At 40.4% G+C, this 23,338-nt stretch overlaps 1 protein-coding gene across 17 annotated transcripts in view; it reads left to right on the top strand.

Moving 5' to 3' along the window:
* GRIN2A (glutamate ionotropic receptor NMDA type subunit 2A) overlaps window positions 1-23,338 on the top strand; it is a 596,378-nt gene that overhangs the window by 361,175 nt on the left and 211,865 nt on the right. For all 17 annotated transcript variants that reach the window (XR_014840820.1, XR_014840821.1, XR_014840818.1 and 14 more), the window contains 3 exons: window positions 7,568-7,773; window positions 13,963-14,131; window positions 14,238-14,391. Coding sequence is in view for 4 of the 17 variants with exons in the window: in XM_085017620.1 (XP_084873746.1) it covers window positions 7,568-7,773; window positions 13,963-14,131; window positions 14,238-14,391 (529 nt within the window). In the remaining 13 variants the exon portion in view is untranslated. The remainder of the gene's footprint in view (window positions 1-7,567; window positions 7,774-13,962; window positions 14,132-14,237; window positions 14,392-23,338) is intronic.

Consider the following 23,338-nt stretch of genomic DNA (forward strand, 5'->3'; position numbering starts at 1 on the left):
TGAGTGTGCAAAGTCTTGTGTGTATATGTACCAGTACATTTGTGTGGAAGTGGGTGTGTATGTGTGTGTATATTGTGAATTCACGTAAGTATATGTGTGTAGATGTGTGCTTATGTATAGGTATATATTCAGCTATATACACACACACACACACACACACACAAACACATATACATATACTTGAACAATGTGGGTTTGAACTGTCCACTTACATATGGATTTTCCTCAGTAGTAAATGGCCCATAGTTGGTTCAGTCCATCGATATGGAGGAGCCATGGATATGGAGGACCAAGTTAATGTTATGCAGGAATTTTTGACTGAATGGAATAACCCCATGTTATTCGAAAGTCAGCTATATGAATATACATACATACATACGTACATACATGCATGAGTATGTGCAGGTGTAACTGTATGTGTGTTTGAAGGTATCCATGTATGACACTATATATAGGGTGTACAAAAGAGAGGTTTAAAAAAGTGGTAGAGAGGAAAGTGTATTGAGATTGATTGGACCTACACTATAGGGTCCATTAATGTAAAGAGGAGTCTGGGTTTGATTCTCTAGGCAGTATGAGTCATAGAAGGATTTGAGTAGAGGTCGAGCTATGGTTTTGGTGATATGTATATGTATGTGTGTGTATATATATATATAGTGGCTTGTGAGACCAAGAGACCAGTTGTGAGGTGATTTTAATTGTCTCTTGTATTTCATGACTAGATCAAATACGATCAATTTGATCTATTTCATACCTCTTTGAAAGGAGAGCCACAAACATCTATTAATTTCATTTTGTCCAGCCTCCTGCAGCCTCTGTGACATCACTATGGACTTACCTAGACATGAAGAGGTGAATTTTAGCTTATGACAGTTTCTGGAGATGAAGTTGTCTTTGTTTTGAGAAAAATATTGGCTGAACATTTTGATAAGTAATCACTGTCCTTTCACAAAACACTTTCTAGGAGCTGAAGAACAATTAGCTTTCTAAAAGCACTACACTTAAATTTTTTAATAAGAACCGATAAAAAAAATCATTACAAAGTTAATTTCCCCGTTTTACATTTCTTTGAAGAACATCACTTCTCTCCATTAGAGGTAAATTATTTTTTGTTGTCCTCAAAACCATAGTTTATTTGCTGAAAACATTTAAAGGTTTATCACCAAAATTCAGTTTAATTTGAAGGTAAAGATTTTTTTCTTCTCCCACACAACCTATTTAGTTGAAATTGGGACTTTTTTCAAGTACAAATAATTTCACAATAGAAATGCAAATTACCTGCCACACCTTCCCATGTGTATAGGGTGTTTATAAGAATTAAAATAGTACTAATAAGGCTAATAATCTCTGGTGCTAGAGATTATCATACTAATTGAAGTAAATCAGACAGAGAAAGACAAATATCATATAATATCACTTTTATGTGGACTCTAAAAGTGATGAAAGTGAACTTATTTACAAAACAGAAATAAACTCACAGACATAAAAAACAAATTTATGATTATCAAAGGGGAAAGGGTAGGAAGGGAGGGATAAATTAGGAGTTTGGGATTAGCAGATAGACAGTACTATATATAAAATAGATAAACAACAAGGACCTACTATATAGCACAGGGAACTATATTCACTATCTTGTGATAACCTATAATGAAAAAACTCTGAAAGAATATATATAACTGATTATACATAAAAAGACTATATATATAACTGATTCACTTTGCCATAACACCTGAAACTAATACAACATTGTAAATCAAGTATACTTCAATTAAAAAAGAATAGTACCTAACATATAATAAGTGGCCCAGTGGATGTCAACATTTATTCTTTTTTTTTTATTTTATTTTTTTATTTTCCCACTGTACAGCAAGGGGGTCAGGTTATCCTTACATGTATACATTACAATTATATTTTTCCCCCAGCCTTTCTTCTGTTGCAACATGAGTATCTGGACAAAGTTCTCAATGCTATTCAGCAGGATCTCCTTGTAAATCTATTCTAAGTTGTGTCTGATAAGCCATCAACATTTATTCTTACAAAAGTTCAAGCAGTGCCGTCATGACTCCATAGCTCCCTTCTCTCTATTTCTTAGCTCTCTGTGCATTCTCTGATAGGTTCTTCTACTGTGATCACCCTATGCTAATAGTTCCAAACAAAGTCCCAAGGAAAACTCTCATTGGCTCAGCTTAGGTCACATGCACATTCCTGAGCCAATCACTGTAGCTTATGGGAGTACTCAATGTCCTGATTTGCCAAATAAAGGACATGTTTCTATTCTTGAAATTGGAGGCAGGGAATCTCTCCAAAGGAAAATCAGCATAACCAAAAAAAGGGGAGGGGAGAAGTGGATGGATGAGGGCCAGGCAAAAACAGCTGAAGTCTATTACGGAACTCTAGGGAAAATGTGGAGAAAATCATAATTTGTGGATGGAATCATGGGTGTGGGGAAAAAAAACTGCCCACATTAAACTAAAGTTAGTATCAAAACATGTTTTTATGGAATTAAAATGTGAAATAATATGAACTACCCTTTAAAAGTTTGGGTTTTTTTTTTTTTTAAGTTGATTTAAATAACAGCAAAGTAATAACACACAGCCCATCCCATGTGCTGGGCGTGCTTCTGTATGCTTTGTATATAATAACTATTTAGTCCTCTCAGTAATCTTATGAGTTACACTACTATCATCATCTCATTTTTCAGATAGTGAAGTTGAAGCAAAGAGACATTAAAAATTTATCTAAGTGACATAGGTGGGATTCGAAGCCAGGATACTGGCTCCAGAGTGCACATTCTTGGAAACTCTTCCACTCTGTAAGAAGATAACTGTTCTTTTTAAAATATCTCTCTTTTGATTTCACAGACAAATTTAAATAACCTTTTTCTTTTAGAATAGTTTTAGATTTAGAGAAAAATTACACAGTACAGCAATTTCTCAGATACTTCATATCCAGTTTTTCCAGTTATTAACTCCTGACCTTAATATGGTGTATTTGTCACAATTAATGAGACAGTATTAATGCATTATTGTTAACTAATGCCCATGCTTGATTCGGATTTCCTTTGTTTTTAGCTAATGTCCTTTTTCTGCTCCATCCTGATAGTTCTCCAAGATACCACATTACATTCAATTGTAATATCTCCATAAGGCTCCTCATGGCTATGACAGTTTCTCAGACTTTCTTTGTATTTGGATGATCCTCATGGTTCTGAGGAGCACTGGTCAGGTATTTGCTGGGCTCTTCCTAAATTGGGAATTTTCTGGTGCTTTTCCTATGATCAGACTGATTTTATGTGTTTAGGGAGGAAAAGCACACAGGGGAAACGCCATTGTCATCTCATTTGGTCAAGGGGACATAATCTCAAAATGACATGTCCCTGCTGATTTTGGCCTTGATCATCTGGTTGAGGTGGTGTTGGTCAGGCTTCTGCACCAACTTAATGAAGCTTTTCTTTTTTTTTCCCAGCAAAAACTTCTTGTATTTCTCCACCGATTTAAAAATGAGTCCTGGTTCAGATCTTGATTCTAACACTCTCAAAACGTGTGAATTGAACATTTTACTTAACCCATGTGCCTCAGTTTCCTCATCTGTGAAATGGAGATAATAATAGTAGTATCTTATATATGGGTCTCTCTTTAGAATTACATACATTACTATTTAAAGTGCCCAGAGTAGTGGAAACACAAAGACTCCTCTTTTTTTTATCATCTCATGTAATCCTTACAATAACTCTGCAAGGTGAGCACTATTATTTACCTTTAAAATATGAAGAAACCAGAGTTTCTGTCATGGCTCAGAGGAAACGCATCTGACTGGCATCCATGAGGATGCAGGTTTGATCCCTGGCCTGGCTCAGTGGGTTAAGCATCTGGCATTGTCATGAGCTGTGATGTAGGTAGCAGATGCACCTTGGATCTGGTGTTGCTGTGGCTGTGGCATAGGCCAGCAGCTACAGCTCTGATTCGACCCCTAGCCTGGGAACCTCTGTATGCTGTGGGTGCAGCACTAAAAAAATAAAATAAAGAAGAAACCAAATTTCAAAGAGGGAGGTACTGATAAGCAGCATTCTAGATTTTCACTAGGTTTAAATTCTTGCTTTGACCCTTACACTGTGACCTGAGCAAGATGCTAAATTTGTGTGATGTCCATTTTTGTGCAGTATCCATTTTTGTGCAATTATTTGACTCATGTCTGTCTTCCTAATTAGCATAAGATGTTTATGCAAATAAAAATTGAGTTGCTTGCTCTACAGTAGCCTTAGTGCCTGGCACAGTGCTTGCACCTAGTAGCCACTCAATAAATAGTGACGGAGTAAGTGAATCTCAGCTGAACCTGTGTAGAGACTCTGGACTCGATTGTAGTCCCTTGTAAATAGGGATACAGGAGGGGAAAGAGAAGGAGGTCCATTTCTCCCCTATCTGGCATATAAAATCTTGGAGTTGGGATTTTGGTGTTTGGACTAGGGGAAGGAGGTGAGAGCTCTCGGGATCTAGAGCACTGTTTACACAGCAGCTTCAGCTCCTGATCAAGTGTTTCTCCACCCACCACTTGCTTCCGCCCTCCAAGGCTGACCCAGGGGTGCTTAACTTAGACGTGTTGGGAAGGGAGAGAGGAACTTTGAGGAGATTTAGGCAGTTATTGCACTCTGGGAACTCATAAACCTTTGCAGTCTCTGTGAGTCAGCCTTGGGCTGGAACTTTGCCTGCCTCCCGCAGTGCAGGGTATGTGCTGTGGACAGTGACATCACCAAGTTTCTGCTGGCCAAACGGTCTTTGCCTCTGTTTATGTTATCGTGGGGCCTTGGGAGCTGCGACAGCACGGAAGAAAGGGCCTTGGGGCTATCATATGATTACCGCAGCTCAGTGAATAGAAGCACTAGAGGAAAAGTGCCTTTGGATTCAGATGGTTCCATGGTGTAGCTCTGGTTCCACCACTTACTAGATGTGTGGGCAGGTTACATAAACTGTGCTTTACTTCCCTGGACTGTGATGTCACAGTAATAATCACTACCATGTGCCGTTTGTGGGGATTAAAACAAGTGGTGATGTTGCCACATTTCCTTACTACACAGAAGCGCTCAAAGGGACATGGTTGTAATTATGGCATCAAATGTTATGGTGGAGATAGGAGCAAAGATCTTTTTTTTTTTTTTTTTTTTTTGGCCACACCCATGGCATATGGAAGTTCCCAGGCCAGGGATCGAATCCAAGCCTTCACTTCAACCTATGCCATGGCTGTGGCAATGCCAGATCCTTAACCCACTGTGCCGGGCCAAGGATCAAACCTGAGCCTCAGCAGCAACTTGAACCACTACAGAGACGACAATGGATCCTTAACCCACGGTGCCACTGTGGGAACGCTGGGAGCAAACTTCTATATTACTAAGGCAGGCAGGAATGCCCTTACAGATTAGGCCATATTTGAACTATATCTTAAATGCTAACTGCCATAATAAAATAATAGCAGCTGCATGTATGGTACATACTAAGTTCTGTGCTCAATGCTTCATGTACATTTTTGGCTCATTCAGATCTCACTACAGTCCTGAAAGCAATCTGTTGCAAACCACATTTTACAGATACAAAAAGTGAAGCTTAGACAGGTTAAGCAATTTTCCCAAGGCTGCTCAGTTAATGGGTAAAGCCAGCATTCGCACTTAGTTCTATCTGACTCCGAAAGCCATTATCTTACCCAGTGAACTAAGTAGCCCCTCTTGAAAGTTATTTTTTGAGTTTTCTTTTTTCCCCACTGTACAGCAAGGGGGTCAGGTTATCCTTACATGTATAGAGTTTTCTTTTTTCTTTTTGGCCACCCCACAGCATACAGAAGTTCCTGGGCCAGGGATAGAACCTGCCTGAATAGTTCCTGGGCCAGGGATAGGACCTGAACCACAGCAGTAACAATGTCGGATTCTTAGACTGCTGAACCATCAGGGAACTCCACGTTTGAGTTTTCTGGGAAGGAAAGAAAAGGGATGAGTATAACATGTTCCAAGAGAAAGAGCTTGGATGTCTCTTTATCTATTTGCAAGTGTGTTATTATTGGTTTGGCCTTTGTTCGGCAGCCAACTGATATTTCCAAGAAGGCAGGAATTGTTCTGTTTCATCCCTCATTGTCCCCAGGCTGATGCCAGCACATAGTTGGTATTAATGAATGAAGAATTTGATGGGCTCCACATTCTCTCTGGCTTGTGTTACACATGCCAGCGTGAGGAGGTGTGTTTGGCTGAATTACTCTATTGCCCTTCCTCACTTAAAAAGGAAGGTATCAGTGAGGCTGGGCAGTTGTGTCATTGGCCACACAGCACATTTCTCTACAAGTACCACAAATCTCCCAGTCCTGATAATGAGGTCATCTTCGAGAGTGCGGGCTGCCTTCTCTCCTGCCGCCTCTCCCGGTGCCCAGCGTGTCTGAATTCTCTTTAAGGGCCTGAGGTTCATGTCTGGGTGACACTCACGTGACAGGAGGAGAGGTGAGCGGGTCACGTCAACACTGACAAGCCTGGACGGGCACTTAGCTCTTCAGACGAGGTATCTTCCTTGAGGCTGGAGTGACAAATAGAGCGCTGACCTGTAGTGTCAAGCAGCTGCGCGTGGGAGCAGGAGGGAGAAGGCGAGAAAGCGCGGCCCTGGGGGCAGCTTCCTCCCGGCATGTGTGCGCCAATAAGCTGTCAAATAAAATTAAGGTTCAAAACATACAGCCTTCAATTTGATTTCACTAAGATGCCGACTGCCGTTCAGAGGGAACACAATCGATTCTGTTTTGACAGGTCTTGATGTACGCTAAGCAGTAAAAGTCTCCACTTGGTGCTGGATTAATACAAGTTCACCTTAATTTGCAACTTAAATAGAACCGGATCTGAGCCTGAAGAGAGGCTTCTGGCTCTTCAACCTGCTCCGGGCCCCTTGCTTCTCTCTCCTGACACGCCTCCCTCCTTTTTGCTTTTGGAATTCATCTTCTTCTTTCCTCTTTTTCTTAGCACTTTCCAGATCTCTCTTCCGCTCACTTCTATACCAAAAAGGGAGAGTTTGGAGCCCTCCTGTGTGTCAGGCACTGCGCTTCATGCTCTTCTCGAGTTGCCTTATTTAATTCCCATGATATCCTTAGAAGTAGATGGAGTTGTATCTGTTTACAGATAAGAAAACAGCTGTTTATCGTGATTAAGAGCCTGCCTGGGGTTGTGCAGCTAGCAAGTGGCAGAGCTGGGGATTCAAGCCCTGTCCTCTCTGATTCTAAAAGTCCATGTTGTTTGCGTGACCTCAGTGGTCCTGAGCTCTGGTGAAACATGACCGTCAGCTGGGAGCTTTGTCAGCATCAGTGATTGGCCATCACCCCCATCTTTAATTCATGTGGGGAGAGTCCAGGGCATAGGGGCCACCCACTCTTCTGCTTTCCCTTCACCCCCATCTTTCTTAGCATATGAATACATGGGTTTGTTGAGGTGGGTCGCAGAAAAGCCCTGGAGATGCTGGGGTTCTTCTCCTGCGCCTCCAATGGGGGAGGACTGGCCTTTCTAGAGGCCAGTGGTGCAGGAAAGCACAAGTGTGTCTTTGTCTTCATGCTGCAGGTGGGCAAGTGGGAGAACCAGACCCTGAGCCTGAGGCACGCCGTGTGGCCCAGGTACAAGTCCTTTTCCGACTGCGAGCCAGACGACAACCATCTGAGCATCGTCACCCTGGAGGAGGCCCCCTTCGTCATCGTGGAAGACATCGACCCGCTGACTGAGACATGCGTGAGGAACACTGTGCCGTGTCGGAAGTTCGTCAAAATCAAGTGAGTCCAGGGATGCCGTTGGTTGAACGTGCCCAGCCCTTTTCAATAGCCTGTGTCATCGACAACAGTGATGTCTCTCAAATGATTGTAAAATGTAATATAAACTGTACTTCATTAGATAGATAGACAGATAGACAGATTCTTTTGAGAGACCTGGAACTGTAGCAAGTGTTTTGCATTCATTTAATTCCAACAACAGCAATATGAGGTGTGTGGTTTTTCCCTTTTTAAATATGATAAAAACTGAGTTACTAGGAGATCAAGAAGCATGTTCAAAGCCACTCACCTGCTAAATGGAGGAGGCAGGACTCAAACACTGGTCCCTCTGACTCCACTGCTATATTTGTAACCAGGATGGTGAATCAATCCTGCCCTTCAGTCTTTCCTAAAACAATTATTTCTTTTGTATTTCTGGCTGCTCCCTCCCCCAAACTGTACCTTCCCCTTCCTTCCACCTCTTCTCTATTTCCAAACGTTGCAGAATTTTTAAAACTTTTCTCCTTCTGGGGGATAGCACACACCTTACCTGTGCCATTATAATATGATCAAGGTGGAGCTGACCTCCTGCGGGTTTCCTAGGTTACCAGCAGCAGGCAAGCATCACATCAGTGTCACCTCGTCTTTTATTACACGGATGGAAGAGGAACTGAGATTTTTTATCAGAGCCTCTGGTGACGGATTCTCCTTAATCTGAAAATCCTTTGAAGAAGTACAGAGCTTCATGGCCAAGTCCAAGGCCCTGTTATAGTCTTCACTAATGCAGATGTAACACAAACACCACCCTTGTGGGGGAGTCACAAAAGGAAAAAGCCGGTAGTTGGATGGAAGTCTATTTTTTCTGAGTATTTTCTGCTCGCCTTCTTTCACCTAGAATATTCTTGCTTGTCCTTTAAGTCATAACCACTCCCTCCCCAAGCTGGGTTGGTTCTCCCTCCTTGCACGGTGTGTTTCTGTGTCTTAGTCCATTCAGGCTGCTCGAATAATTTACCACGAGTGTGTGACTTGAACAATAGACATTCGCTCCTCAGTTCTGGAGGCTGGAAGTCCATGGTCAAGGTGCTGGCAGTTCGAGTGTCTGATGAGGATCCTCTGGTTTGCAAACAGCTCTCTTCTCCCCACCTGGTAGAAAGCAGAGAGAAAGGGGAGGAAAGCTTTCCTGCCTCTTTAAGTGTACTAATTCCATTTGTGTGGGTCCTACCCTCATGACGTAGTTACCACCCCAAGGTCCCATCTCCAAATACCATCCCATTGACAATTAAGGTTTCAACATAGGAAGTTGAAGGGAACATAACCATTTAGTCCACAGCACTCTCTCTGTCTTTCTCACCTGTTTTATGGCTTACAGTTTTGTCTGTATTTCCCCCTGGAGCACTGACTGCCTAAATATAGGGGATGTGACTTATTAATCTTTTATCCCCAATGACAAGCACAGAATATGACACACCAGTGTTGATGATGAGTGAATGGATACCTTTCTTCCCACATTCCACATTCCAGCCTAAGTTATTATTATACGTGATGCAAATCCTCAGAGCTTAGGATAAAGACAATTTTTTAAAAATATGATTGCCAAATGCATTATGAAGGCACATTTTGGTTCTGAGAATTTTTCTTTTTTTAATCAATGAGCAATCTTTTTGGAGTTGAAATTCTGAATGGGTTATTCAGCAAATAACCATCAGCCTTTTTGGAGCTGTCAGCCTCTTTGGAGTTGACATTCTGAACAGATTAGTCAATATATAAATATGCATGAAGCACAGTTTCTGTGTTAGGTACTGAGTGGGGCATGGGGGATGCATCAGTGAACAGGGAAGGACCTTGCCATCAAGGAGCATACACAGTTAAAATAGCTCAACCAATGAGTGGACAGGACCATTCCACATCAGGATAAGCCTCGTGATGGATTTGAAGAAGGCAGCATGATAAGAGAGTAACATGGGATATGTGAGGCTCCTGGCTCTCCAGGTAAGATTTAAGGTCTCATATAAAAGAGGAGAAGAAGCTAAACATTTGAAGAACTGGGGAAGAGCCATCCAGGTAGAGGAGCAGGTGCAAAGGCACCAGAGGAGGAAAGAGGTTGGTGAGTTTGGGAAAGAGAAGGAAGCCTAGTGCAGTACTTGAAGGTGGTGATCTGGAGGTCCCATACAAGGGGAGACGTGGGGAAGTTGTCAGAGGAGGTTTGGACTTGGGTGGGTGTTCTTTGAGCAGAATTTGGTCAGATGAAGCAGAGTGGCTGGTGCAAAGCAAAGCAAAGGGAAAGAATCTCCTTTATGATATCAGTGCCTTCTCTGCTTCAGTAGGGCCTCCTGTGCTTCACAGCCAATAATTGGAATTTAAAGCCTTTAAAATCAGAAGCCTTGGAGCTGAAAACAATAGATCACCAAGTCCTGAGTCACCCTGGTATGGAGAAAACGAACTGCCAAATAAATGACTGTCTTTAAAAGACTTGACTTTTCAATGGAAGAATCTAAACAGATTATCAGGTTCAAATTCATGTTTGGGGTTCCTGTGGGAAGGGGTGGCTTGCAATTTTCCTTTTCCCACTTGGTGACATGAGTAGCTTACTGTGCTTCTAGGTGAAATTAAATTCTTTGATTTGCCTGAAAGCAGTAGAAGATTACTAGGATCCATTAATCCCAACATTCACACAAATTAGATCAGTTGCATTTCCTGAAAGTTCTATCTCTGAGGCAGGCTGATAGGTTCCAAAAAGGAACACAATTGTGTTTATTTTCTCCAGGATCTCCTTTTAGGGAAAACCCTTTGTCTCTTACTGTGGGGTCTTGAGGGCACACATCAGTCTTCTAAAGAATCAGGTAATAAGAAGTGGGCTGAGAAATCAGAGTTTTCTTCTAACCTTTTAGTTGAGTATTAAGACATAAAGAGAAAAGTGAGGAAAAATTATCTGGTTTGATATGTAGGGGTAAATGGCTTCACTGCCAGTTAATCCCCTAAACTGTCAAATCATTGGTAAGAAGTAAGAAAAATGTATCTTTAAGCACTTGTGCGGACAGGTGCTTTTGATACTTTATTTAATCTTTCCAGCTATCCTGCAAGGTAAGTATCTGTCTTCTCAATGTACTTAAGTAAACTGAGGTCTGTGAATGAGGAGACTCCTCTGGGTTTTCATGCTTGCTGAGGGCAGACCCAGGATCTAGAAGCAGCTCTGCCTGACCTGCCAGGCACACTGGGAAGATGTAGAGCCAAAGAATCGATGATTTGTTGGATCCTTTTCCCTGTATTTGTTTTTATGAGTCACCTTTTCTTTTGGGTGGTGATGGAGAGTGATGAGATTGAATGGGTACCATTTCTCAGATTTCTGTGTAATTGTCATACCCTATACACACACACACACACACACACACACACACACACACACACACACACACACACACACAGTCTGAGATGAGAACCAACAAATTCCCAATATGGTCTGTGTTTCCATAATCCTCATGATGAATTCAACGAGTGCACCTTCTGCTTGTCTTTTTCATCCCATGTTCTCAGGGTCTAGTTCCATGTCTTACCAGTAGGTGCTTGTTTTATGAAAATGCATCAGTGACCACTGGTGTCCAGAATACACCTAGTGTCAGGGACAGGTGGGGAATACCTAACCTAAACTTGGCTGAGGTCCCTAGAGAGGTCAGAGCAGCATGTAGGTCACCATGTCACTGTGGCCCTGAATCTTAAACCTGGGGAGTTAACACTCCTGTCCAAACTCTCCCAGGAATCTTCACCAGGTGAAAGAAGAGGCTATAATAGAATGAGGGAGGGAACAGAGAGTGAAAGAGATGCAAATGGAAAGAGGGGCCTTTCCATGCATGGCCTACAGGGGCCAAAAAGAAAAAGAGAGAATTTGATTTTGACACATTTTTTGAAGAGCCACAGAAGGACATCTCCTTTGGACATGCATTAATTTAATGTGCTGAGGACATATTTCTATCACATTTATGGCAGTTGTAACTCCAGCCTGACTCCTTCTGTTCTGGGAAATTGGTGGGGGGAAGGAGGGTTCCTACTTCCTGATGTTCTGCAGAGTTAGGTCCACCAATAATCACATGTAAATACATGTGGATGTGGCCTCCCACAGCCCCCAAGCTGAGGGCGGGAGGGTCAAGGCCGGATAGTAAAGTCTCCATGGTGGTCCTGGCCAGCAGATGCAGGTTGGTTGAGCAGAGGTCAGGGATAGGACAGGAGGAGGCAGTGGTAAAGACAGGATTCAGGGTAGATGATCTGTGATCCTGAGATAAAGAAAGCATTGAAAAAAGGTGTTGAGGAATTCCTGTCGTGACTCAGTGGTTAATGAACCCAACTAGCAAGCATGAACTTGTGGGTTTGATCCATGGCCTCACTCAGTGGGTTAAGAATTTGGCATTGCTGTGAGCTGTGGTGTAGGTCACAGACAAGGCTCCGGATCCCACATTGCTGTGGCTGTGGCATGGGGCAGCAGATACAGTTCCGATTGGACCCCTAGCCTGGGAACCTCCATATGCCTTGGGTGTGGCCCTAAAAAAAAAAAAAGAGAGAGAGAAGAAAGTGTCATTCTGCAACCCATTTCCATTACTCTAAGTTATATTGTCAACTATATCCACATTCTCGGATACAGATATATACTGATGATGCTTAAGTTTATGTAATATATTGTGTGTGTATGTATCTTATATACTCACCACAGATAATTTTGGGGGGAAATATAAAAATATGAAAACAAGAAAAAAAAATTTCTTAGCCATCAAAAATAGCTATGCTTCATCATTCATTGTTTTTCCTATCCAAATACTTCATAAGCGCATCTGTTTTTATATAGCTATGACTATTCTATAGGTATCACTAGGTAACCTACTTTTGTCACATGATATGGAAATGTGTTTTCCTACTACACTGTTAGATTTCCATAAACATCACTTTAGTGCTCAGGGAACAGTTCAGCGTGTAGATTCACCAGCAATGGAATATTCAAGCAGCACCATCCTCTGACATGTGTGACGCAGCCTCTGAGCACAGTGCCAACGGAACACCCCGAGCAAGGTGGAACCGAGTACATTGCCCAGAGAGGCATTTGTTGATCTTCCTGCAAGAGTTATTGAAGTACTTTTTGCTACCAATTGGGAAAGACCCTCCTTTCCTTCCCTTTTTAAAGCATTTCTTATTTTCTGTGGGTGTCCTTTGAGAATGACTTAGTCAGGTAAATAAAGCAAGGTGGCTGGCACAAAGCAACGAGTGTAACCTTCAGTAGATGATGATAACTTTTAAGACACCAATGCCCTCTGTGTTTTAAGAGGGCTTTTTCTTGATCGAGGGCATTGCTGGTTAATAGTGTCACCCCTTACACTCCCTTCCATCTAGGTGGGAGGGAAAATGTTATGCATGAGCCTTCATTTGACAGATGACTTGATCAAGAGACATGAAGTCCATGGACTCGGGCACAGTAAATTCTGAGTCCCCTGATCCTTCCCCAAGGAGTTTTCCTCGTAAGGAAAAGTGCCATTCCTAACTGGTTGCCGACCTCTATCTGCAGTGACAGGATGAATCGAAACTCTCCTCCCTCTGAGAATTTCACCTCTTCCTCTTTTCCATTTTCCAATAAGTTTTCATGATTCAGTTTAGATCAGGTGATCTAAACTCTGGCCGAAGAGGTCATATGTGTTATAAACTTTAAAAAAATAAGAGGTGGCACCTCTTATCTGTATAATGGGGATGGGAAAGTCATGAAGATTTTTTTTTTAATTTTTATGGCCACACCCGTGGCATATGGAGGTTCCCGGGCAAGGGATAGAACACAGTTATGACAATGCCAGATCCTTTAAACTGCTGCACCAGGGCTGGGGGTCAAACCCACACCTCCGCAGCAACTGGAGCCACTGCAGTTGGATTCTTAACCCACGGCTTGATGGCAGGAATTTCAAGAGGAAAGTCATGAAGATTAATCCAACAATAGTATCAAGCATTATCGCAGTGCCTAGTAAATAGTAATGACTCAGTAAATGTTACCTGTGGTCATGGTTACTGTTCGTCATTAAGAGCACTTGCTACTTCTGCCGTCATAAACTTATGGTGAGTCCTTGGAAAAGCCACTTCCTCATTTTAAGCCTCAATTTCCCACCTGAGAATTAGTAGAAGGATGTAGATAATGGCTAGGAACACATTGTCCAGTACTGACACTCTCCTCCCTCGGAATTTTCTCTACAGCAATTCAACCAACGAGGGCATGAATGTCAAAAAATGCTGCAAGGGGTTCTGCATCGATATCCTCAAGAAGCTTTCCAGAACCGTGAAGTTCACCTATGACCTTTACCTGGTGACTAACGGGAAGCACGGCAAGAAAGTTAACAACGTGTGGAATGGAATGATTGGTGAGGTATGGTATCTTTTCACCCCACGGGATGAAAGTCCTTCAGACTTAGGGCCCAGGGTCCTGGGGGATGGTGGGCAGGATACCCACCATCTTTGTGCCTTGTGTTCAGGTGGTCTATCAGCGGGCAGTCATGGCAGTGGGCTCGCTCACCATCAACGAGGAACGTTCAGAAGTGGTGGACTTCTCTGTGCCCTTTGTGGAGACCGGAATCAGTGTCATGGTTTCAAGAAGCAACGGCACTGTCTCGCCTTCCGCTTTTCTCGGTATGTGAACTTCATGGTTCCCCTTGTTTTCCAGTGAGGGATGATGGGTATTTTGTCTTGTTTGCTCAAATGACGGAACCAGACGGACCTTGTTCAGTCCCCCCCATCGGCATATTGAAAGCATGTTGCCTTTGCGTTATCCGTTTTCCCCCAGGTAATAGCTTTCATTTATCTTTAACTTGGAACGACCTGCTGAAAATACAATCACATATTCAGATCCTGGCCTTGATGGTGTAGAATGTAGATTCATAGATATATTGCTTTAGAGCCTTGACAACATTTGAAAAATAAACCTGTCTGCCCACTGTTAATTTAAATCCGCTTGTAAACTGGTATTTAGCAGTCACATGCCCATCCTCCGTCCCTCTCAAGGATGACGGATGTTTATTTACTGGATGTGAGAGTAATGATGACTGTGCACTGATTTATACCAGGACCCTGATAAACAACATAGATGCAGTCTGAAGAGGATACACTGTTCTAAAATTAATGGAGTCGTATTTTTAAATGGGACTCTCCTTTAAGCTGGATGGTTTGTAAAGGAGGACATTCTTCTTACTCTCACTTGAAAGATTTCATAAATTCATGTTTTTACATTAAAGTTTTTATTTTTTAAAGCAGGGTACATCTATTTTTTTTTCCTATCATCTGGCTTTCTGTAGTACTGTGAGTACACATTAGGTAGCCTGGCTGGCAGAGTTGGAATTGTATGGAACATAGCCAAGTGTTTTTAAAATTCTTTTTCTTTAAAGGAAATCGTCGTGTTGAGTGTTGTGTCACTGTACAGAGTTTTTGCCAGTGACTATCTTGAAGATCATGATGTCCAGATTAACTTCCCCCTGGTGTTCTCTTATCAGGGGATTTGTCCCAAATTTGGGAAGGTTAAGACAAACCCTGGCCCCTAGAAGAAAATTGGATGAGTGAGAGAAAACAGATTAAGGTCATGTGAAAGTCTTACACGTTTCGTAAGACAAGATCTTTGTTTATGAGAGAACTGGAACTGCAGACTAGAGCCAGTTTGTGGGCATCAGATCCAAGCCTATAGGCTTATCCTTCCACTCTCTTCATTTCTCTGTGATGTTAGCATCCAGTGAACTGTTCCATGCTGCATTCTCTTGAATGAAATGTAGACTAACAGGATGTTGGATACTGCCTTATTCACAGGGACATATGGATTTACTATTTTCATTTTTGATAATCCATTTAAGCTGGTGAAATCCTTACCACTCACTGGATTTGATACTGCACTCGCTTCAATCTTCATAACCTTTGTGGGCGGAATGCAGACCTTGGCAAACACACCTCATTATGTTCCTTTTGTGCCTGTGTCTGATGTGGATAATGATGCCCTGTCTTAATAAGGGAGCTTCACCGTATCATGAAAAATGCCACAGACCAGCATTGACAACATGAGCAGAAGTATTAAATTGTTGGATGTGCTCTCACTCGTTCGTCACTCCTAATCATTTTTTACCATTCCCTCTCAGCCCTTTTAACAGAGCCCTTTGGCCCTAGAGCTTAAGAAAGTGTTAGAGGAAGTGAGTTCATGGAAGCAATGCAAAGTGGTCCACTCATCTCCTTAGTGAAGGAGAGAGAACTTTTTGTCCAGTTCAACCCGAGAAGAGAAACCATATGAATTGACTTGTCTCATAAATATGGGTCGCTGATATTGAATCTGGCCTCAACCCAGTTTCTCTAGATTTTTATTTTATCTGCATTAGTAGAACATTTCCATAAAAGTCAAGTATTTTTGCTAAATTTAGTTAAACCTCTTTCCCCCGCTACTCTTCCTATGGTGGCTTTAAAAATAAAATAAAATAAATTGTAGCCAGAGGAAACTACTTTCAAAGCTGTTTTTACTCTGTAGGCTTAACATTTTTCCTAGTCACTAAATTACATCCCTACTCGATTGACTGTGCACCCCTTATTTACGGTCATTATCTGCAGGTTTTGAAAGTCATAATGAACCATGCTAAGCTACATTTTTCCATTCACTGGCTCAGTCATCTGGAAGAGCCAAACATTCAAAATCTGATTGCATTGCTCTTCATTATTTCCTATTCTCTCTCCTCAGCAAACTCCATTAACTCACATCGGAAACACTTGCAGGTAATGCCTCTGAGCTTTTGTGTAAAGATGTTAACCAGCGGCTCTTCAAGGACGGAAATGACGTCTCTTGCCGTATTTCCATTCAGTTAATTCTAAAGACTTTCCAAGCAGGTTGGAGTCTTTGACCCAAAGAAATGCTGAGCTGAAGTCTCTTCTAGACTGAAGTTCCTTAATGGGTAGATGTTGAATCTGTTTGAGGCCAGTAGAGGATGTAATCCAGAGCTATCTAAAATGTTTCTGGGTCACATCTTGTATACTACAGAGAGTGGCTCGTCATTGTTCTAGTGTTTTTTTGGTTGTGGGGTGTGTGTGTGTGTGTGTGTGTGTGTGTGTTTAGTGTCTGAGAAAAGCCATCGTTCATGGCACATACCTAATGTACTGAAGCCAGAATACTGCAGCAGAATCTCTGCACCATGCTCACGAGTCCAAGGACAGATGTTGTCACTTCCAAGTGAGAAAACATCTGGGATCAGTTACTTGATCAGTCTCCATCTGACTTTCTGACCAGTTACAATGTATCAAGTACCCAGTGAGGTCCAGAGCAGGCTTACAGATCCTGACATGTGAACAGAAAAATTCATTAAGTATTTCTCCTAATGTTTTTTTTTTTTTTCCCCTCTCCATTCTTTCATTTTATTTCATAGTCAAAGGTCGATTTTTCTTTTTTTTTTTTTTATTATTTTCCCACTGTACAGCAAGGGGGTCAGGTCATCCTTAGATGTATACATTGCAGTTACAGTTTTCCTAATGTTTTTAATAATGTTATTGAAACTGGCAGAGAAAAGTCGTTATCAGATTAGTAAGTGTGTACGTTTTCAACCAGAATGCCTTCTCCAGTACGCTGGACATCACACTATCATACTCGCCAATTCTGGCTTTAACCATGGAATCAAACAGCTATTTGATTTAATTTATTGTGTGTATACAGTGTGCAAAGAACACCACCAAACACTTTACAGATATATGCTCCTTTTCTCATTACAGTGATCGTCCTCTGGTAAGACATAGTATACCATTAGTACACCCAACTTGAAGAATTAGTTGTGTTCAAAATTATTGTGCTCTATATTCTTGAATATTAAGTAACTTTTAATCTCCTAATTACTCATTTATTTTTCCTCTTTTATGGATACACCTCATTACCAAATTGTTATGGTTTAGGCACGTGATATTGTTTGTACTCAAGTTAAATTTAACTAAGATAATCCTCAGTTGTAATCTCATTGGTTTCTTTGAGCTCATCTTGTGTTGTTTAAGTCAAGTACATTGTATTGTTATCTGTTGCTTAACATATTTGCACTATCAAAACCATATTACAAAGTATTCCTTCAAGTTTTTAAATTATCCAACATTGTTAAAGCTTCAGATATATTCATTTCTTATTATATATTAAGCTCATAAATTGGAATGTCTTTATTAATAGCTTCCCCAGAAAAAATAATTTAAAAATCATAAAATACTGCTATTCAAGGTGTTATTGGCCTTTTACTTTATTCTCAGAAAATGTTTGCTTGTGATGAAAAGGATTATAAGTTCATTGGCGTCCAATGGCAACTTCTTCCCAATTTTCAGGTGGAGCTTATTCATTTTAAAAAATTTAGTCTCTGTTGATTTTCTAGCAACTCTATGTCGTATGTGGATAAAATGGCTCCCTTCAACTCACTTTCATACCCTCATCAGTTTGAATAAAAATATTAACTTATTTTATATATTATCTTTTACTTTTCTAAAGCAATCTAAGATTTAGAACCCCGTGTCTTGGCTTGCCCTTCTGAGACATGCACCTGAAAATGAACTGATGAAAACTATTTTTAGGGGAAATAACCATGTATCTGTCTACTGTTTCATTGCCTTGGTCTTTAAACTATGTGCTTTCTTTTTTTTTAACATATATATATATATTTTTTTAATTTTCCAATACATTATTATTTCTTTTCTGCTGTACGCCATGGTGACCCAGTTACACATACATGTATACATTCTTTCTTCTCACATTATCATGCTCCATCATAAGTGACTGGACATCATTCCCAGTGTTACACAGCAGGATCTCATTGCTAATCCATTCCAAAGGCAGTAGTCTGCATCTATTAATCTCAAATTCCCAATCCATCGCACTCCTCCCCTGCCCCCTTAGCAACCACAAGTATGTTCTACAAGTCCATAATTTTCTTTTCTGTGGAAAGGTTCATTTGTGCCTTATATTAGATTCCATATATAAGTGATATCATATGGTATTTGTCTTTCTCTTTCTGACTTACTTCACTCGGTACGAGAGTCTGCATTTTATGTTCTGGCCTCCTTTATCAAAGATTAATTGATCATAAGTGTCTGGGTTTATTTCTGGGTTCTCTGTTCTGTTCCATTGGTCTGTATGTCTGTTTTGGTACAAGTACCACACTGTCTTGATGACTGTGGCTTTGTAATATTGCCTGAAGTCTGGGAGAGTTATGCCTCCTGCTTGGTTTTTGTTCCTCAAAAGTGCTTTGGCAATTCTGGGTCTTTTGTGGTTCCATATAAAGTTTTGGATTGTTTGTTCTAGTTCTGTGAAAAATGCCATGGGTAATTTGATAGGGATTGCATTGAATCTGTAGATTGTTTTGGGTAGTATGGCCATTTTTACAATATTAATTTTTCCAACCCAGGAGCAAGGAATATCTTTCCATTTCTTTACATCTTCTTTAATTTCCTTGATTAACATTTTATAGTTCTCAGCATATAAGTCTTTTACCTCCTCAGTCAGGTGTATTCCCCGGTATTTGATTTTTGGGGGGTGCAATTTTAAAAGGTATTGCATTTTTGTATTCCTTTTCTAATATTTCATTGTTAGTTTACAGAAATGTGACTGATTTCTGAATGTTAATCTTATATTCTGCTACTTTGCTGAATTTGTTGTTCAGTTCAAGTAGTTTCTGGGTTGAGTTCTTAAGGTTTTCTATACGTAGTATCATGTCATCTGCATCCAGTGACAGTTTTACCTCTTCTCTTCCTATTTGGATGTCTTTTATTTCTTTTGTTTGTCTGATTGCTGTGGCTAGGACTTCCAGTACTATGTTGAAAAACAGCAGTGAGAGTGAGCATCCTTGTCTTGTTCCACATTTTAGTAGGAAGGCTTTCAGCTTTTCTCCATTGAGTATTATATTTGCTGTGGGTTTGTTGTAAATGGCTTTTATTATGTTAGGGTATGTTCCCTCTATACCCGCTTTAGTAAGAGTTTTGATCCTGAATGGATGTTGGACTTTGTCAGATGCTTTCTCTGCATCTATTGAGATGATCATGTGGTTTTTGACTTTTCTTTTGTTAATGTGGTGTATGATGTCGATTGATTTTCATATGAACCATGCTTGTGAACCTGGGATGAATCCCACCTGTTCGTGGTGTATGATCTTTTTGATATGTTGTTGGATTCGGTTGACTAAAATTTTGTTGAGATTTTTGCATCTATATTCATCAAAGATATTGGCTGATAGTTTTCTTTTTTGGTGGTATCTTTGTCTGGTTTTGGAATTAGGGTGATGGTGGTGTCATAGAATGTCTTTGGGAGTGTTCCTTCTTCAACCTTTTGGAAAAGTTTAAGGAGTATGGGTATAAGTTCCTTTTTGTATGTTTGGTAGAATTTGCCTATGAAGCCATCTGGTCCTGAACTTTTATTTGTAGGGAGTGTTTTTATGACATATTCAATTTCATGTCTAGTGATCAGTCTGTTCAGTTGATCTATTTCCTCCTGATTCAGCTTTGTCAGTCTGTAAATGTCTAGAAAGTTGTCCATTTCTTTTAGGTTGTCAAATTTGTTGGCATACAATTGTTCATAGTATGCTCTCATGGTTTTTTGTATTTCTGTATTATCCATTGGGACTTCTCCTTTTTCATTTCTTATTTTGTCTATTTGGATTTTTTCTCTCCTCTTCTTGGTGAGTCTAGCCAGAGGTTTGTCCATTTTGTTTACCTTTTCAAAGAACCAGTTCTTGCTTTGATTGATTTTGTCTGTTGTTTTTTGAACTCTCCATTTTATTGATTTCTTCTTTGATCTTTATGATTTCCTTCCTTCTGCTGACTTTAGGTTTTGTTTATTCTTCTTTTTCTAATTCAATTAGGTGTTGGGCTAAGTTGTCGATTTGAAATGTTTCTTCTTTTCTGAGGAAGGCCTGTATTGCTGTGAATTTCCCTCTGAGCACTGCTTTTGTGGTTTCCCATAGATTTTGAGTGGTTGAGTCTTCATTATCATTTGTCTTGAGGCATTGTTTAATTTCCTTATTGATTTCCTCATTGACCCATGGGTTTTTTAGTAGCACTTTGTTTAGTCTCCATGTAGTCAGTTTTTTCTTTTCCTGTGGTTGATTTCTAGTTTCATGCCATTGTGGGCAGAGAAGATACTTGAAATATTTTCTATACTCTTAACATTGTTGAGGTTAGCTTTGTGCCCCAGGATGTGATCAATTCTTGAGAATGTTCCATGTGAACTTGAGAAGAATATATATTCTGATTTTTTTGGATGTAATGTCCTGAAAGTGTCAATTAAGTCTTAACTTTTCTATTGTGTCCTTTAGGTCTCTGTTGCCTATTGATCTTCTGTCTAGAGGATCTGTCCATTGATGTGAGTGGGGTGTTAAAGTATCCTACTATGATTGTATTCCCATCAATTTCTCCTTTTATGTCTGTTAGTGTTTGTTGTAGATATCTGGGTGCTCCTATATCAGGGACATATATATTGCCGATTGTAATATCCTCTTCTTGAATTGATCCTTTAACCATTAAATAGTGTTCTTCTTTGTCTTTCTTTATGGCCTAGTATGAGTATTGCAACTCCTGATTTCCTGTATTGCCCATTGGCATGAAGTATCTTTTCTCATCCCCTCACTTTTGATCTATATGTGTCCTTTGCCCTACGGTGAATTTCTTGTAGACTGCAGATGAAAGGTTTTTGCTTTTTTATCCAATCTCCCATTCTGTGTCTTTTGATTGGAGCATTCAATCCATTGACATTTAAGATGATTATTGATAGATATGTATTTATTGCCATTGTAACCCTTGTTTTCCAGTTGATTCTATGTTTCTTTTTTTTTTCTTTTTGGTAGATTGTTTCCATTTATTTTATGCTTGAGTACTCTTCAGTTTTCATGAATGTAATGTTTGGTTTTGATTTGCAATTGCCTTGTTTTTTAAGTATGTTGAACCCTTCCTATATCTGTTTGCTTTAGCCTGATAGTCATATAGGCTCAAAGACATCATTCAAATAAAAAAAAAGAATCTATATTTTCCTACATTCTTTCCCCATGCTTTATGACTTTGTTGTCTTTTTTTTTTTTTTAATGTCTTCATGTTTAGATGTGTATGCTGGCTTATTTAAGTGACTGCTTTCCATTTGTGGTCTCCTCCATCCTAATTCTTTTTTTTTTTTTAAATTTAGAGAATCCCATTCAATATTTCTTTTAGAATGGGTTTGGTATTGCTGTACTCTTTTTGCTTTTGTTTGTTGGAGAGATTCTTTATTTCCCCTTCTATATTAAATGATATTCTTGCTGGATAGAGTATTCTAGGTTGCAACTTTTTTCCTTTTAGCACTTTAAATATATCTTGCCACTCCCTTATGGCCTGTAGTGTTTCTGTAGAGAAATCAGCCGATAGCCTTATGGGGGTTCCCCTATAATTAATGCTTTGCTTTTCTCTTGCTGCCTTTAGAATCCTCTCTTTAACTTTTACCATTTTTTATTATAATATGTCTTGGTGTGGACCTGTCTGGGTTCACCTTGTTTGGGGCCCCCTGTGCTTCCTGTATCTTCACATCAGTATTCTTTAGATTTGGAAAGTTTTCAGCCATAATTTCTTCAAATATACTTTCAATCCCCTTTTCTTTTTCTTCTCCTTCTGGAATTCCTATTGTGTGCAGATTGGCCTGCTTTGTGTTATCCCATAAGTCTCTTATAGTGCTTTCATGTTTTTTCATTTGGTTTTCTGTCTGCTGTCCTGATGGGGTGATTTCCAGTATCCTGTCTTCCACGTCACTAATTCGTTCCTCTGCACCATTCATTTTGGTCTTTATTGCCTTTAGCTCAGTTTGTATCTCTGCAAATGAATTTTCTAGGTTTTCTTGGCTCCCCCTTATATTTTCTTGTTCCTCTCTAATGGAATCTGCATTAGTGTTCATATCCTCTCTTAATTATTTCAGCATTTTCACTGTCTCCCTTTTGAACTCAAAGTCTGTCAGACTGTAGGGGTCTGTTTCATTGTTGACTGCTTTAGGTGAATTGTCCTGTTGCTTTAAGTGGGAATGGTTTTCTTCACCTTGCCTTGTGTTTTTCTTTTTCTGTGAGTTTGGGGACGCCAAACTGTAGTCTTGTAAGGCTACTTCTATGCAAGAATGCCTCTTTGTATTTTTGGGGGGTTACTATTTATTTTTGGTGTGGGAGTTTGAATATTTGCTGTGTCTTTCTTTGGTGTGAGCAGGCTGTTATTCCCAGGATGTCCAGTGTGTTTTCAGGGAGAAGGAGGCAATGGGTAGGGCCGGCAGTCCGTGCCTTGTTGTTGGGGTCTCAACAGCAGCAAGGACCTGCATGAAGGTGGCACAGGCTAGTCATAGTTGCAGGGCCCTGGGAAGTGGTAATGAGCTCTAGGCAGATCTTCAAGGTGACCAGGGCATTTGGCAGTAGCAGCAGTAGGATGTGTGAGCTCCCAGAGGAGTGAGAGCAGATTGTGTTCAATTGCATTGTCCTCCTCTGAGGTGATTGGAACTCCCTAGTGGGAGCGGGCCATGACCAACTCTGGAGTCAGTGATAACTGCGGTGGTTTGACCCTTCCACCTGTAGACTATGCATGAAGCAACCCATCTCACTTAGCCCAC

This window comes from Sus scrofa, chromosome 3, assembly GCF_054392235.1.
Source record: "Sus scrofa isolate SSC_HxYL_T2T_F1_AM1 chromosome 3, Sscrofa_HxYL_maternal_Yorkshire_Landrace_v2.0, whole genome shotgun sequence".
Taxonomy (NCBI): Eukaryota; Metazoa; Chordata; class Mammalia; order Artiodactyla; family Suidae; genus Sus; species Sus scrofa.